At 33.7% G+C, this 15211-nt stretch overlaps 2 protein-coding genes across 5 annotated transcripts in view; one reads left to right on the top strand and one right to left on the bottom strand.

The window, feature by feature from the left end:
• Positions 1-432: 432 nt before the first annotated feature.
• Positions 433-5791, bottom strand: LOC18047241 (serine/threonine-protein phosphatase 4 regulatory subunit 2). Of its 2 annotated transcripts, XM_006443107.2 has the most exons (7): positions 5528-5791; positions 5032-5118; positions 4015-4063; positions 3763-3859; positions 3180-3232; positions 2353-2415; positions 433-1073 (listed from the first exon to the last, which is right to left on the bottom strand). In XM_006443107.2, exons 1-7 carry the CDS (start codon positions 5653-5655, stop codon positions 798-800), a joined length of 753 nt encoding a protein of 250 aa, XP_006443170.1. In that variant the 5' UTR covers positions 5656-5791; the 3' UTR covers positions 433-797. The 2 variants fall into 2 exon arrangements, with proteins under 2 accessions (XP_006443170.1, XP_024045404.1); XM_024189636.1 differs by lacking the exon at positions 5032-5118.
• A 2987-nt stretch (positions 5792-8778) lies between these two features.
• LOC18050277 (protein TPR2) overlaps positions 8779-15211 on the top strand; it is a 10739-nt gene continuing 4306 nt past the window's right edge. For 2 of the 3 annotated variants that reach the window (XM_024188898.1, XM_024188897.1), the window contains exons 1-16: positions 8780-9691; positions 10126-10305; positions 10595-10708; positions 10794-10952; positions 11185-11365; positions 11442-11568; positions 11652-11761; positions 11930-12068; positions 12309-12418; positions 12722-12791; positions 12885-12958; positions 13040-13135; positions 13251-13346; positions 13519-13646; positions 13904-14138; positions 14211-14378. In XM_024188898.1, the coding sequence (XP_024044666.1) occupies positions 9612-9691; positions 10126-10305; positions 10595-10708; positions 10794-10952; positions 11185-11365; positions 11442-11568; positions 11652-11761; positions 11930-12068; positions 12309-12418; positions 12722-12791; positions 12885-12958; positions 13040-13135; positions 13251-13346; positions 13519-13646; positions 13904-14138; positions 14211-14378 (2067 nt within the window). In that variant the 5' untranslated portion in view covers positions 8780-9611. Of the gene's footprint in view, positions 9692-10125; positions 10306-10594; positions 10709-10793; positions 10953-11184; positions 11366-11441; positions 11569-11651; positions 11762-11929; positions 12069-12308; positions 12419-12721; positions 12792-12884; positions 12959-13039; positions 13136-13250; positions 13347-13518; positions 13647-13903; positions 14139-14210; positions 14379-15211 lie in introns of all 3 variants that reach the window. The other variant, XM_006443104.2, reaches the window with a different exon arrangement.

Below are 15211 nucleotides of genomic sequence, written 5' to 3'. Positions count from 1 at the left end.
ATACAAAGTTGAAGAATTTGATTTCACTTATTTTTTCTTATCTCATTGGCTAGTATGAAAATACCATACCCGAGTTCATAACCTTGCCAAAAATGGAATAAGTCGATTATAATACCCCAATGTCTCGAGTTGAAGTGTTTTATGGGCTAGCTTTGTCAAACATTTAGCAATTCAAATGAGAACTTATCATAATCTATATCTTATGAACTTTTTGAGGTCTTGTGGCACATGCTTATTTGTGACAACACATGATTAAAGTTTTAACTATTGTTCTTACCCGTTACATGAATTTTACTCCACTCAAGATCATGAGAAATCCACGTAGCTGTGAACAATGGTTGCAAAGATTCACAGATGTTGCCAAAATCGGATCTTAAAAGTATATAGAGATTTTTAAAAAATAAAATAAAAAATCCCCGTGACAGTGATAACTTAAAAACTAAACAATCTCACCGAATCATTAAGGACACTCTTAAAAACGCATTTAAAAGTTCAGTGAGGCCATCTCGAATATTTTTAAGCTCGATAAACCGTGACCTTCAGTTTCATCATCAACTAATACAACATCCAAACAAATAGATTAATAGCAATAGTTGCTGTGAATCCTTCAGGTAAAAGTATTTGCAATTTTCTTCCTGCTGCCAACTTGAAGGTCTACCAAACCATCATCATAATACAACAGACCAACAAGAAATGTTGCGGAAATTTGACTTGGCCATGTCCCTCTCTAGAGGCAACAATTCCATGAGCTGTGTACACCTGGGAATTTTTAACAGCCAAAAAGACTTGATGGAAACCTAAGAATTCCCACTGGGTGTGGAATTTGTTTCCGATGATCCAACTATTTCATCCAAGGCTTCCATATCGATTGTCATTTCATCATCAATATCAGCCGGTTCTACCTCCGTCATAACCTCATCTCTGTCTCCTACCATAGGTTCAACCCCATTCTGTACTGAATGGGAATGCAGCTGCGGTTCCTCACTCGTTTTTTCTGATTCCTCTGGACCTTGCGTCATTGTTTGTGGATAGGGATCAGCACATGCAGTCAATGTAGACGTCACCAATAAATTCTGCAGTTGCAATAGATCAATTGAAGTCAAGATAATAATCATAAAATATAAAAATTGATATCGAGGGTGAATAAAACATTAATTGGAATTTGAAATTAATTGTATATTAAGAAGTTTGAAAACCTTATTCTCCAAATAACAAACAAAGACTAACCCAAACAAAATAACAAACAGCATAACAGCATCAAATACAGAAGTCTACAATCGATGTCAACATTTTTTACAAGCCAAATGTTTAAAGCATTTCACAACACTTCCAAGTTTTAAGCCCTAATCAGAAATTGACCAAAACTAAAGTTACTACAAAACAATCTCTTAACTGGAGGGACAGACATGGAATTCAGCACTATAAATCTGGTTTACAGTTGTATATCAAACAATATTCACTCATAAACCATCTATACTCCCCTATCATAAAAAACCAGCCAACATTGCCCCAGAATTGTTTCAGTTCAACCGAACTGACAAGTCTGACTTATCAAGCCATAGAAGATGCAAAAGTAGATGCAGAAAATTTCACTTAAACTTTAAAACTATAAAGGAACTGAATTGGTTTTTATGGAAACATGAAGATTGGCTTGCAGCCTTTGTCGAGGTGAATTGTGATTGAGGGAAGGAGACAGAGGGCTGCTGTGCGGTTGATGCTAGGGTTTGTTTTACCTAACTGCTATTATTGTTTAAGGGAACTTGCAGACAGAACCATCCCCAATCATTTGGCCTTTGAGTAACAGATTGCATAATCTTTGAAGAGCAAAACAAAGCTTGGTCTGTGATGTGCAGGTTAATTTGGTTTGAGGCAAATTTCTGCCCATCCATAGGGGAAAAAACAGCGAAGATCTGAAGTAAAAAATGCTGGAAGCATATTGACCACTAAGAAATTGTTCTAGCAGATGCAAGATAAACTGATCACAGACCAAAGAAAAACTTCACTACAATCCTCACAACTGATCTTCTAATGCTCAAATGCAAAGATAAAAATGAATCCAATTAAATTCAAGGGTATGATTTTTACATCAATCAGCTGAGAAAAATAGTTTAGCATTTGTGTTAAAATAAAGTAAAATATGTATCCTTATCCTTATTTAAAACAATGAATGTGAGAAATAAATAATACATTATGGGTGCGTTTGCTAGAAGAATAATAAAATAGGATTGAACTATTTAATGCAAATTTTATCTTGTACTAGGTTTGGTGCATTCAAGAATCTAGTGCCAAAAGAATAATCTCATAAAATAAAATCAATAGAGCATTAAATAAGCACATTGTCCGTCGACGTACCTTTTCAAGTGCCAAAGCAAGCTTTGAGAGATTTGGATAAATGCTTCGTGCAGCCAAAAGAATCTGTTCAGTTTATAAGTAAACTCAATAGATGAGTAAGACTGCAAAGATAATTTAAAACTAAAAGAATAAATAATTATATGAAACAGTTTAGACCAAAGTATAGCCTTCACAGCCTAAATCATAGTGTTGATTGCTTTATCACTTTTTGTAATGTCTGGTTTGCTATAGCAAACATTAAAATGCAAGTGCCTCGAGCGACAACCCCCAAACAACCTTTTTCTTTTCTCTGATAAGTGGATTGTCAAGAGAAATGCACACATATCATAGGGCTTCGTATACATAAATGTAACATTAGAAGGGACCGCTATAAAAAAATTTTAAGAGAAGGAATGAACAGCGAAGTTCAGGATGATTAGCTTGAATACCAAAATGCCCTCTTCAAGATAAAAGGCTCCTCAAAATGCTCAAAGAAAAAGTATCAAAGCACGAATGTGATCTATTGCTATCTTAAATATTATTTTCAACGTTCATGTAAATATCATCACTATACTGTTTATTACAAAGTATGGTGGCTACGTGAGTGAAATGAAGCACATACCTAGATAGGTCTATATTCCATAAACAAGGGCAAAAAGCTAGTGGGAAGTTATGAAGTTGAAAACTAATCCAGGAACATAAGAAACTCAAGTAACCAACACAAAGATGGATGATATTAAATTAACTTTCCAACCTTCAAACGTATCATGAAAATGCAACTTCTTGTTCACACAGAGTAATGTGCAACGATAAAAAAATATATATTACGGTATTAGTGTAGTAGTAACCTCACAAAGTCTCTGAAAGGTAAATGGAGGACCTTCAATGAAACAGAGAAGTGCTGCAAAGCAGAAAAAATAATGTATGTTATGTATCATAAATACTTTTATCAGAGAAAAGAGCTTGCGATTGGCAAAAATTATGGGATAGATCAATAACAGATGACTGAAAATTTTCTATCATCGAGAAAGAACTTATGATTGACAGAAATTATGGTATGGATCAACAATTGATGACTGAAAATTTTTTATCATCAAGAAAAGTTTGTGTTTCTATCATCAAAACCAGTTATGGGGGCAAAAGAAAAAAAAATCAGTCAGACTCATCATCTGTATTTAACTACTTTCTCTCTACATGTGCATCCGCACAACCATTCTGAGATTTCTTTTTGCCACAGCCAAGATGAAGGAGACATAAAGCAAGCCAGTAAGTAGCAGACTAGTTAATGTCAACCATCAATTGACATTGACTAGTAAACTAGGCTTATCTTGTTGTCACCACGTCCTCGCATCCATAGTTTCACAGTTTGCATTATCAATTTTTTTCAGCCATGTCTAAATGAACAGTGATACAATTTAACTAGGAAAATACCTTCATCCAATCGTTTCAACAATTCTGGGTAAGTTTCTCCTAAAGAAGCATTTTGCTGCTCAGGATTCATTTTTGCCTCAGGATATTCTGACAGGACCTTCAGAATAAATTAGCAAGAGAAATGCTAGGATCATCATCTCGTAAACCAAAATAATACTGGTTTAATACAAATACACCTTAATCACAAGAGCAATAAGACACTCAATGATCATTGTGAACAAAAGATTTACATAATGTCATACCTCCCCATACCTGCTTCAGCTGAAAGGATAACATGCTCTTCAGTTTGTCCCAATCATGCCTGCAGTGACATATACACCATTAAACATCACCAAATTTACAGCTACATTCACCTTTTAGATTGTAATGAAAGCAAAAACAAAGAAACAAAGAGGAAGTTCTTAAAATATATTATCCATGAAGCATGGAAGAGCATTAACTGCATGCAGTCACATGGTTTTGAGGAAGTATAAAAGAATACAAAACCTGTCCCTGGAGCTCAGACCAAATAGAAGAATTTAAAGATGATGGATTCTTAGAATGTTGGCAAAATTATAACATCTCAGTAGTTGCATTAACTGCACCAAGATTTCACCATAAATCTTATTGAATTCAAGTTCATATTCACATCAACATGAACTATCTTCTTGTATTATGCCAACAACATTTAGCATAAGCATCAAAGAATCAATATTTTGCCAGAGAAAATACGAGAATTCATAGTCAAAATAGCGTCTAAAAGTAATATTTCCAGCAATCAGGAGGGAATATTGACAAGAATGAGTATTTACATTATGCCTAATAAAATTGCTTCCTCCTAATATTTAAAATACCTTTCAGTATTTTTCTGTACCTACTGAAACAGCATTTGATTGCTTTTTACCCTATTCTGAACCATAATTTCGCCTCAACCACCCCTTAGCATGAAAACCTAACACTTCCAACAACCTTCTGATCCATATATTCCAGTTAAAGAAAACCCTAAACACCCCTTTCCAGTTGCCTCAGAATACCAACCTCTTGATCATCAGATTTTAAATTCTAAATAAACATTAATATCAAACCTTTTCAAGTGGATAAAATTGCAACATAGTAACTCCACCTGGTTAGTCATTATGCATCTATTCACTTTTTCTTTTGGCTAACAAGATGAGTGGTCATCGCCTCCACATCACAAGAAATGTCAGTGCAGTAAACAAGAAACAGAGCACATTACCATATAGAGAATACATAAGAAACTAACGTTTTTATGTCATGATTAAAGCCTACCAAAATTTTCCAGTGGAAGCAATGACTTCCAGTATGCCTCTAATCTCTTCTTCATTAAATTCAGGTTTGGGTTCCGATTCAGGATCTCTGGCATTGAAGTAAAATAGTAAAATAAATACGGCAGCAAATATAATATAGTACTTAGTTGAACACAGATAACAAACATCCGAATTCCCTCCCACCAATCAAGCTAAGAAGGTTGTAAGACAACATTGTCACTATCATTTCACAACATTAAAGTAAAAAAGCAAAACAATATAGGCAAAAAAGAAATTAAAGTTACTCCCAACAAGAAAAACCTAAAACCTTGCAAATTAAATTAATCGTATAGGAATTTCAACAAGTCATTATCACTGGAAAAAATAATTCGTTAACTCAAAAGGATAACCAAATGATAAACCCTAATATTATCCAATATCCGATCATGAACCAATAATAATAATAATAATAATAATAATAATAATAATTAACGGCAATATTAAACAGAGGAAAGTACCCGTGACTAGAATTTGAGGCATCGGGTACGGGAACAGGATCTTGACCTTGGTCTTGGTGTTGGTGATGAATAGGATCAACAACATCAACTGAATTTTCAACGTCATTAGCATTTGCCGTCGTCTCCATTTTACAAGAGCCCTACCGAGTAACAGTAATCCACTTGCACTCGCCGGCATCTGAATCTTATTATTAAGTTAATCAATCGGTGAGGCGGGTCGGTTCTTTTCGTCACCCCGACCCGCAACCCGAACCGTGACTATGAGAAAATAACAAAAATACCAAGGGTATTTAACTATTTATCAAAGTTGGTACATGAAGAAAATTACAGTAACTAAAATAATTTATTACTATAACCAGTTATAATTTAATAGATGTGTAGTTCTAACAAAAAAATATTATTTGACTTAATTATTTTTCAGTGAATGTGATATAGAGATAATACACGTGCTACATTGATAATTAGTTAATAGGACATGTTAAATATAATGTATAGACATTGATAAGAGAAATAGGCATGGTTTTAAAAAATTAGTATAAAAATTTATGTAGTGCTAAGAAATATACATAGTAATCTTAAAAGTTTAACGAATAAATTATTTTCCTAAACAACTTTAAAAAAAAAATTGTGTTCCATCTTAAATTTTTAATGTAAGATAACACATATTTTTCACAATATACACTTACTTATTACCCTATTAGGCAAGTTCCTTATATGTGATTTAAAAAAAAAATATAACCTATGAAAATGTAAAGTTTTATATATAATTGGCTAAAATTTTTATGACTATATAAAGGTTACTCTTAAATAGAGTATTGTTGTAAAGAGATTTTAATGTACCAAAATATTAAAATGTTAGTCTGGGATTTCAATGTTATGTTTTCTTTTTATTCGTAAGAAAGGAAAGATGTCAATGGTCCAATATAATAACATCATAAAGCTTCCCATATTGTTATGTTTTCTTATAATTATTCATTGATCCATCATCAAGATGTAGAAAGAGCTATTACTACATTTCATTACGAGGCAAAATGGACCCACTTAGTTGAGTTGTGTTTTATATCAACTCATAAAAAATAAAAAATAAGTTGTTTAGATTTATAAGTGGATAAATTTTTCATCTAATAAATTAGTATTTTGAATTAAATACCTAAAAATCTTAAGTTTCAAGATGTTATGCTTTCTAATAATTATTCATTGATCCATCACCAAAATATAAAAAAAGCGCTACTACTCCAAATTTCATTATGAGGCAAAATGGACCCATTATGTCGAGTTGTGTTTTACATCAACTAATTAAAGAGAATCGTTTACATTTATAATTAAGTTGAGAAAATTCTTCGGCCAATAATAAGTTAGAATTTAGGTTTGGACGACTAAAAATCTTATTTCAAGATCCAACGACTAAGCATATATAAATATGCCATCTCTTCTTCTTTTTTTTTTTTTTTTTTTTGAGAGAAGAACTGATGCAGCTTCATATTGTTCAGAAATGATACACACAATTCTGGCCATGCAAATTTTCACAATGAAGAAAGCACGTCGAAGGTCGAATCTAAACGAGCATAAAAGTCAAACACGTGTCAGAAAAACGGGGTTACAGCTGACGAGATGTTGATAAGTGAGACTACTTATCAGATCCCATTTGGCTCTTGCATCTCGCCACTTTGCACTCGGCACTCGACACAGCCCAGACATACTTCCGTTCCGTGTAAAAAGCACACACAACAAGACAAGACCAAACCAAGAGGGTGATTTGATTGATTGGTCATCAATTCTAATCATTATGTTTTTTTTTTTAATTTCATTTACGCCCAAATTATATTTATAAACAAATAATTAATTAATTAAAAATAAATTTGCAGTGGGACAGATTAGAGTGACGTGACGAGACGGGAATCAATTAATCAAGCATTGACATTTGAATATTAACATCGTTTTCTTAAGCTTACTTTAAAATTAGTGACCATCGGAGTTAATATATATATATATATATATATTATGGTCAAAGATCAATGGGGAGGAAAAATAATTCTTTAAATTTATTATTCATCTTCCCTTAGGCCTTAGCTGTTCTTTTACTTGTGCTTTCCTATTGCTTATCTATTCCTCACTCAGTCTTCTCAAAACTACCAAACTGTTGAGGTATATCGCACGCAGATGCATAAACTTTTAAGTTTTAAAATCAAAGTACCAAGATTGGAAAAGTCACATATGTACTTTTTAGTCAATATTTTTTTTTTAAATTAAAAAAGGTCAGGAGCTTGAAGGCAAAAGAGTCATTTCATGCCCCCAAATTTTCTTTTTGCACATATCCCATGAAATTTAATATAATATATATAAATATTTTTTAAATTATTTAATTTGGTATTAAGTTTTTGGTCAACTTTTCCATCTTTTTGTCTCATACTTTATCTATTCTTTTAAAAAAAAAATAATTTCAGGCAAAACAAATTAACGGTGATTTTTTTGAAACTGTTTATTTCACAAGCTTCTCTATTTCAATAGCAGTTTTAGAAAATATGCAAGTAGCAGTTATTTTTTTTAAAATAGCTTATAAATAATCCACTACATAATTAATTATGTTTTCTAGAGTAATAATAAAGAACTCGTAAGAGTAAATAAAAATTGAACTAATAATAAAGTTGTCCAAATTTTAAAAAAATAATAAACTTGTAAAAAAAAAAGCTTTAGTGGGTTGAAGTGGGGTTTATTGGTGGGGTATATATTATTTTTTCAAGATAAAGATTCATTTATCAATCAAATGATAGAATAAAATAATAAGTAATTATATATTCATATTCTCATAGATGAGTGGCATATAATATTGAAACTCAAATTATATGTCACTCATATAGAATGACTTAAATATTAAAATGTTTAACAATACTACATGAACAATCTTTCGCAAAATGAAAAAAAGAAAAAAGAAAAAAGTTCATGAACAATCGAAGAGACAGCCCACACTTTATCATGTCTCATTACTTTAGGGTTTCATTTTGGAACAGTATCGATCTACTAAACTTAGATTTATTACCATTTCAATATAAAGTAAAAAAGTACAGAATTTTCTCCCAAAAAAAAAAAAGACGGGGAAGAAAAAAAGTAAAAATAGAAATAATTGATTATTAAATATTTCAAAGAAATAGAAAGTGACGCTTTTTATATTCATCAGTTCGAGAGGAAAGGGTTATTAAAGTATAGATATTAATCCCTTAAAAAAATTATAGAAATTAATTAATAAATTACTATTTTTTCGAAAGAAATTAATTTACTTTCTCTATATAGAATGTTGAGAGCCAGAGAGATGAGTAGATATAAAAATCAAAGCTTCTATTAACTTTTCAGAGAGAGAAAGTGAGGGAGGTGGTGGTTGTTTGTTTCTGCTGCTGCACAAAAAAAGCATCGTTATTATTATTATTATTAGCAAGTAAAAGAAGATTAAAAAAAAAAAACCTAACCCTAGTTCATTTTTGTTTCAGTTCAAGATGAAAAGAGAAGAAATGTTTATCATTTTGTGGTAATTTTATGGTGGATTTTGTTGGTTGATGTTGTCAGTCGCGCCCGGATCAACTTTGCTTGTTCTTGGATTTTTTAATATAAATTTTGAATTTTAGGGTTTATGTGAAGTGGGTTTTGTCTCATATATTATATATATTCAGTTTGGGGGTTTTGAGTTGTTTTGGTGAAGGAATTTATTGTGCTTATTTTGAGGGGCTGAATTTATTTAATATTCGATGAACTATTTATTATTGAAGGATTATACGAAGGCAAAATAGAACTAAAGAACAAATAGCTTGTGGGCAATTTAGGGTTTTATCATATTTTGATCTCTGTTGACGAGCAGAGAAATAGACTCATTGTGCTTGGGTATTGTTGAAATGATTTTGAGGCATACTACTGTTGCGAAAAACCATTGAGGAAGAAGCAGCTTTAAGGGTACATTATTAGATTGTCGAGTGTTTGTTAATGTGGTAAATTACCACTTGCTTCTTGGGGTGAACTTGGGTTGGCTTCTGTCAATTTTATTGAGTTTGTTTACTATAGCAACTTTGCACTGGAGTCGTTAGGAGTACCTGGGACGATGTCTTCCTTAAGTAGGGAACTGGTATTCTTGATACTGCAGTTCTTGGATGAGGAAAAGTTCAAGGAAACAGTTCATAAGTAAGTTTAGTTTTCATTTTGATTGTTTTCTTTCATTTTAAGATTCTTTTTTGCTGCCGGGACAACTCAGGAAATCAAAGAAACATTTACAATTTAAGCTTACAGTTAAGTAAAGCTTGTTGACATTATTCTGACGGAATACTGTTGTGGGCTTAATTATAATGGGGGTTTTCAAGTTGTTAAGTTATGAAAATTTTTTGAGTTGCTTACTGTTTTTGAAGTACTTTGCTCACTTTTCAAAGTCGAAGTTGCTTGCTTTTAGCTCTTCATGATGAGACAATTACTTTCACAGTGCTTGCAAAGTAATTTCTTAGTTGTTTCATCATTTTCTGTATTGTCTGGTTGCGGGTGGAGTTTAAGACAGTTGAGATGTGGATAGCTGGCTAATCCTCTGTTTTTGTCTGTGTACATGTTAATTGGAAACTAAATATTAGGTTGGAGCAAGAGTCTGGTTTTTTCTTCAATATGAAGCATTTTGAAGATCAAGTCCAGGCTGGTGAATGGGATGAGGTTGAACGGTATCTGTGTGGGTTCACAAAGGTTGAAGATAACAGGTACTCGATGAAGATATTCTTTGAAATCAGGAAGCAGAAGTATTTGGAAGCTCTTGATAGGTGAGTTTTTGAGTATCTGCATTCAATCACTTCTTTGTCAATGATTAAGTTTTAAAATCATTAATCTTTCACCACTAATGCTTGTGCCAAAATCCAATAAAAATTGATGTGATAAGGACATTTTAAGAATGAATGGGGAGATTATTTTAGCTTTTGTCCTATTTAGAAAGGCTGTTGTGGTTATTGTTTCTCTGCAGGCATTTGAGTTTTTGGTTTGTGATCTGAAATTTTTGTTTATGCTTAAACGGTTTTATACATAATGATGTTCTTTTCCTGCTTTCCTGCTCAGGCAAGATCGAGCAAAGGCTGTTGAGATTCTTGTCAAGGACCTTAAGGTTTTTTCATCATTCAACGAGGAACTTTTCAAGGAGATTACCCAGCTTCTTACTCTTGATAACTTTAGGTGCCTCCCGTATCATTTTGCCAATTCATATGGCATGCCATGTGGTCACTTTTACTTAATCTTTGCTGTGTGCGCTTTTCATTAGGCAAAATGAGCAGCTTTCCAAGTATGGAGACACAAAGTCAGCTCGAAATATCATGCTTGTAGAGCTTAAAAAGCTAATTGAAGCGAACCCTCTGTTTCGAGACAAGCTTAGCTTCCCATCATTTAAGAGTTCACGACTGAGAACATTGATAAACCAAAGGTAATTCTTGAATTTTTTACTGTTACTTAATTTCTTTGTTGTCTGTCTGCTGCATGGAGTCTTTTGGTAAAGACCTAGTGATATATTTTTTTATTTTATACTGGGTTTCCATTTTAGCTTTCAGTTGTGTCTATAAAATAGTTCATGCCATTATGTTTAGACTTACAGATGACCTGCTCCCTACTGATCAGAGATATTTAGTAAAAACTTATGTCTGCTTTTGATTTTACAGTCTAAATTGGCAGCATCAGCTTTGCAAGAATCCTCGTCCAAACCCTGATATCAAAACACTCTTCACTGACCATTCTTGTAATCCTACAAGTAATGGAGCTCGTCCTCCTCCTCCTACAAACAATCCTCTTGTGGGACCAATTCCTAAGGCAGGACAATTTCCTCCAATTGGTGCTCATGGCGTAAGTATATTGCATCTATCTGCCATCCAAAACACGTAAATGCCAGATGATAATTGCGATGAATGTTAATGTGCAGCCATTTCAGCCTGTTGTTTCCCCATCTCCTGGTGCTATTGCTGGGTGGATGTCGAGCAATAGCCCTTCTCTGCCCCATCCCTCAATGGCTGCAGGTCCCCCTGGTTTTGTGCAGCCTTCTAGTGCTGGTAAGGATGTCTGCAATTATATTGTGGATTACTTTTCTGCTCTGTAAAGGCTTATGTTCTGTGATTTTCTTTATGGTTTTCAGTTGGATTCTTGAAACACCCAAGGACACCAACAGGTATGACTGGGATGGATTATCAATCAGCTGATTCGGATCACTTGATGAAGCGAATCCGCACTGGCCAATCAGATGAGGTGTGGATAAGTTGGAAAATTCCTTCCTCCCCACCAAAACAAACTTTTTTAATCTCTTTCTGTAGTGGATAGCTGTTATAAGTATATTGGTGGACTTCATGTGGGGTTGTTACTATTTTCATCATTTTCTTTTCTTTCCTCTTACATGACTACATTTGGCCTTTGTAGGTGTCTTTTGCTGGTGTGGCACATACTCCAAATGTCTATTCTCAAGATGACCTTACTAAAACTGTTGTTCGGACCCTAAACCAAGGATCTAATGTCATGAGCATGGACTTTCATCCTCAGCAGCAAACTATTCTTTTAGGTTGATACTTGGAAAATACATTGTTTGGTATAATGTCGTTGAGGGGTATAGATGGTCCTGGTGGTTGTGCTGTACAGATTTTGATAGCTAATTAAAGGCTTTTTTTTTTTGCCTGTGCAGACCTCTGGTTCACTTTTTTTTTTCTATTTTAATAATACATTTCTGTTTTAATCCAAAAATTATTAAACAATTTAATAGACACTGTCTCTTTATTCAAAATTTTCAATCTCCTGTTTGTAGTCGGGACAAATGTTGGTGACATCAGCCTATGGGAAGTTGGCTCCCGGGAGAGGTTGGCACATAAACCATTCAAGGTTTGGGATATTTCAGCTGCTTCGATGCCACTGCAGGTATGCTCTTTCTGAGCTTCCTAGAGGTCACTAAGTACCAATTCCTAATTTGTTTACTTAAGTCGAGAATGGCTTAAGCATGGTTGGGTAGTCTACCAAACCTATATACTTAATTTGTAATGAAAGTAGAATTAGAAATCTGTCGCTTATCATAGGATAACCACTAAAAGGATTCTTGGCTAACCAGTGATGAGTTGCATACTGAACCATTCTTCTTCTTTTTTTTTTTTTTTAAGGAATTGAAACACTGACTAATCCTCTCTCTTTTTTTTTTTTAAAAAAAAAAACTATGTACAATACCAGAATGCATTGTTAAATGATGCTGCAATATCAGTTAATCGGTGTGTTTGGGGCCCTGATGGACTTATGCTTGGTAAGTATATGAATTATGAGCCCTTGAGTCTGAATGAAATACGTAGTACTTTTTACATTACTCTGATGTTCTTATCCGATTTTGTATGTTTAGGTGTTGCATTTTCAAAACATATTGTTCATCTTTATACTTACAATCCAACTGGTGAACTAAGGCAGCACTTAGAGGTATGTTCTGTATTCTGAATTTTTTATTGGGCCTATTGATGGCTAGCTATAGGCTATTGACTCACTTGTCTCATCTTTTAGATTGACGCCCATGTTGGTGGTGTTAACGACATTGCATTTGCTCATCCCAACAAGCAACTGTGTATTGTCACATGTGGTGATGACAAGATGATTAAGGTATCACCTAAAAGACTGTCCCATGCTTCTGCACAAAAGCGGAAATTGCTATTTCTTTCCCTCCATTTTAAGTTTTGGCTTGCGGGGATTCAAATTTGGTTTCTTCTGGTAACAGGTATGGGATGTCGTAGCTGGACGTAAACAGTATACTTTTGAAGGCCATGAAGCTCCTGTATATTCAGTTTGCCCTCACCACAAAGAGAGTATTCAGGTCAATTCTTTTAGTTTTTTCCATCTATCAATTTAGATCTCATGATTGGTGATTTGATTGTAGTATTTTTACTTTTCCCTTTTTTCTCCCTAAGAAATAGCTCGAAGAAATAAGCTAGTTTCAGCCCATATGAAATCTGATATTATCCATGTTGCAATGTCTATATGTTCAGTTTATCTTTTCTACTGCCATTGATGGAAAGATTAAAGCTTGGTTGTATGACTACTTGGGATCTAGAGTGGACTATGATGCTCCTGGAAATTGGTGCACCATGATGGCCTATAGTGCAGATGGAACTAGGTAAAGCTTGCTTACACTCAAATGGAAGAAGCTAATATAGTTTAATATGTTTCCACATAGTTTGTGCACATTGTGCTTTATATAATAATCTAAGTATTAAATGGTGTTTTTACTTTTTCTAGGAATTAATAGCATCTAGCTATGAAAGGACCTCTTACCTGAACTTTTAAGAGATTTCTCTACCATTTATTTGATGTTAATTTAATAATTCTTAAATCATATACTTACGAATAGGACTGCTGTACTGTTTCTTGCAGGCTCTTCTCTTGTGGAACAAGTAAAGAAGGTGAATCCCATTTAGTGGAGTGGAATGAGAGTGAAGGAGCCATCAAGCGGACATATTCTGGCTTTAGAAAGCGATCTTTAGGTGTTGTCCAGTTTGACACAACAAGGAATCGGTTTTTAGCTGCTGGTGATGAATTTCAAATTAAATTCTGGGATATGGACAATATGAATATGTTGACAACTGTTGATGCAGATGGTGGATTGCCGGTTGGTGTTCGTTATGTGTAAGTATTTAACTGTAGTTATGAAGAGTTATTAATTCAGTTCTACTCTTTGCAGGCTAGTCCTAGACTGAGATTTAACAAGGAAGGATCTTTGCTGGCTGTCACAACAAGTGACAATGGTATCAAAATTTTAGCCAACAGTGATGGTGTGCGCTTGTTAAGAATGTTGGAGGGCAGGGCTATGGATAAAAATCGGTGCCCTTCTGAACCCATCAGTTCTAAGGTAATTCCGTGCTTTGGTTGTTCACTTCTTTTTTTTGTTTGTTTTGTGACCCAGTAAGAAATTGCTAGAGCTTTTCCTTCTTCTTGTAATTTGAACCTGTATACAACTAAAATCCTGAAAAGAAAAGAGTATCTCTGTGATTAAATTCTCTTTTTAGTAATTTATCAGTTGGAGTGGTAGAGCTTTTTGAGTTGTCATTTCCATGGACACTAATTGATCCTTTTGGCCACTCGAATATAAACAACTCTGAAGATTTTGTTATAATAATATTTTGTTTGCAGTAGTACAGTTCATGTCAATTTTATGACTATTTGCTTGAAGTCCAAGTATCATGCCGCCACTGTTATGAGCTTTAGTCTGCGCGTACAACCATCTAAACATGGCGCGCATGCCCCTCACTAGGTGACTTATTGAGGGCTGTTTTGTGGTTGGCATGACCCATCTTACTTAGGTCAGTTTTGTGCATAATTAGGGTAGTAGTTTTATATGCCACTTGCTTTGATGTTGGTTGAAAGTAGCTTGTTTTTGTGGGACTGTTGGAGGGGATTATCTTTAAATAGTTTTCTCAGATGCAATTTGTCTTATTTCTAGTAGAATACTAAGACTCTTACAATTTATTTGTATCCTGTTTGGTTGATAAATTTAATTTGTAGTTGTCGAGAATAAATAATTGTTTGATACTGACAAAGTTTCCTTCACTGAAAGATATTTGGAAATATGATTTTGTCTTGGAAGAATAGCCAGCTTAAAACAAGAGTTTTAGTGGAAAATATTACTTATACAAGTAGGTCAGAAGTAGCCTAATCAAATCTTAAGCCAAGATTGATCATGAT

The sequence above is a fragment of the Citrus clementina genome, unplaced genomic scaffold (assembly GCF_000493195.1).
Source record: "Citrus clementina cultivar Clemenules unplaced genomic scaffold, Citrus_clementina_v1.0 scaffold_3, whole genome shotgun sequence".
NCBI lineage: Eukaryota > Viridiplantae > Streptophyta > Magnoliopsida > Sapindales > Rutaceae > Citrus > Citrus x clementina.
Note: the sequence above shows the minus strand (reverse complement) of the source record. Positions and strands in the feature narration are given on the sequence as shown.

Excerpts from the sequence above, each read along its gene's own strand:
- LOC18047241 (XM_006443107.2), bottom strand. The coding sequence starts at position 5,655 with ATGGAGACGACGGCAAATGCTAATGACGTTGAAAATTCAGTTGATGTT. Across the intron at positions 3,860-4,014 it reads TATCCTTTCAGCTGAAGCAG|GTCCTGTCAGAATATCCTGA; the intron begins GTATGGGGAGGT and ends TTTATTCTGAAG. Across the intron at positions 2,416-3,179 it reads CCTTTCAGAGACTTTGTGAG|ATTCTTTTGGCTGCACGAAG; the intron begins GTTACTACTACA and ends TAAACTGAACAG.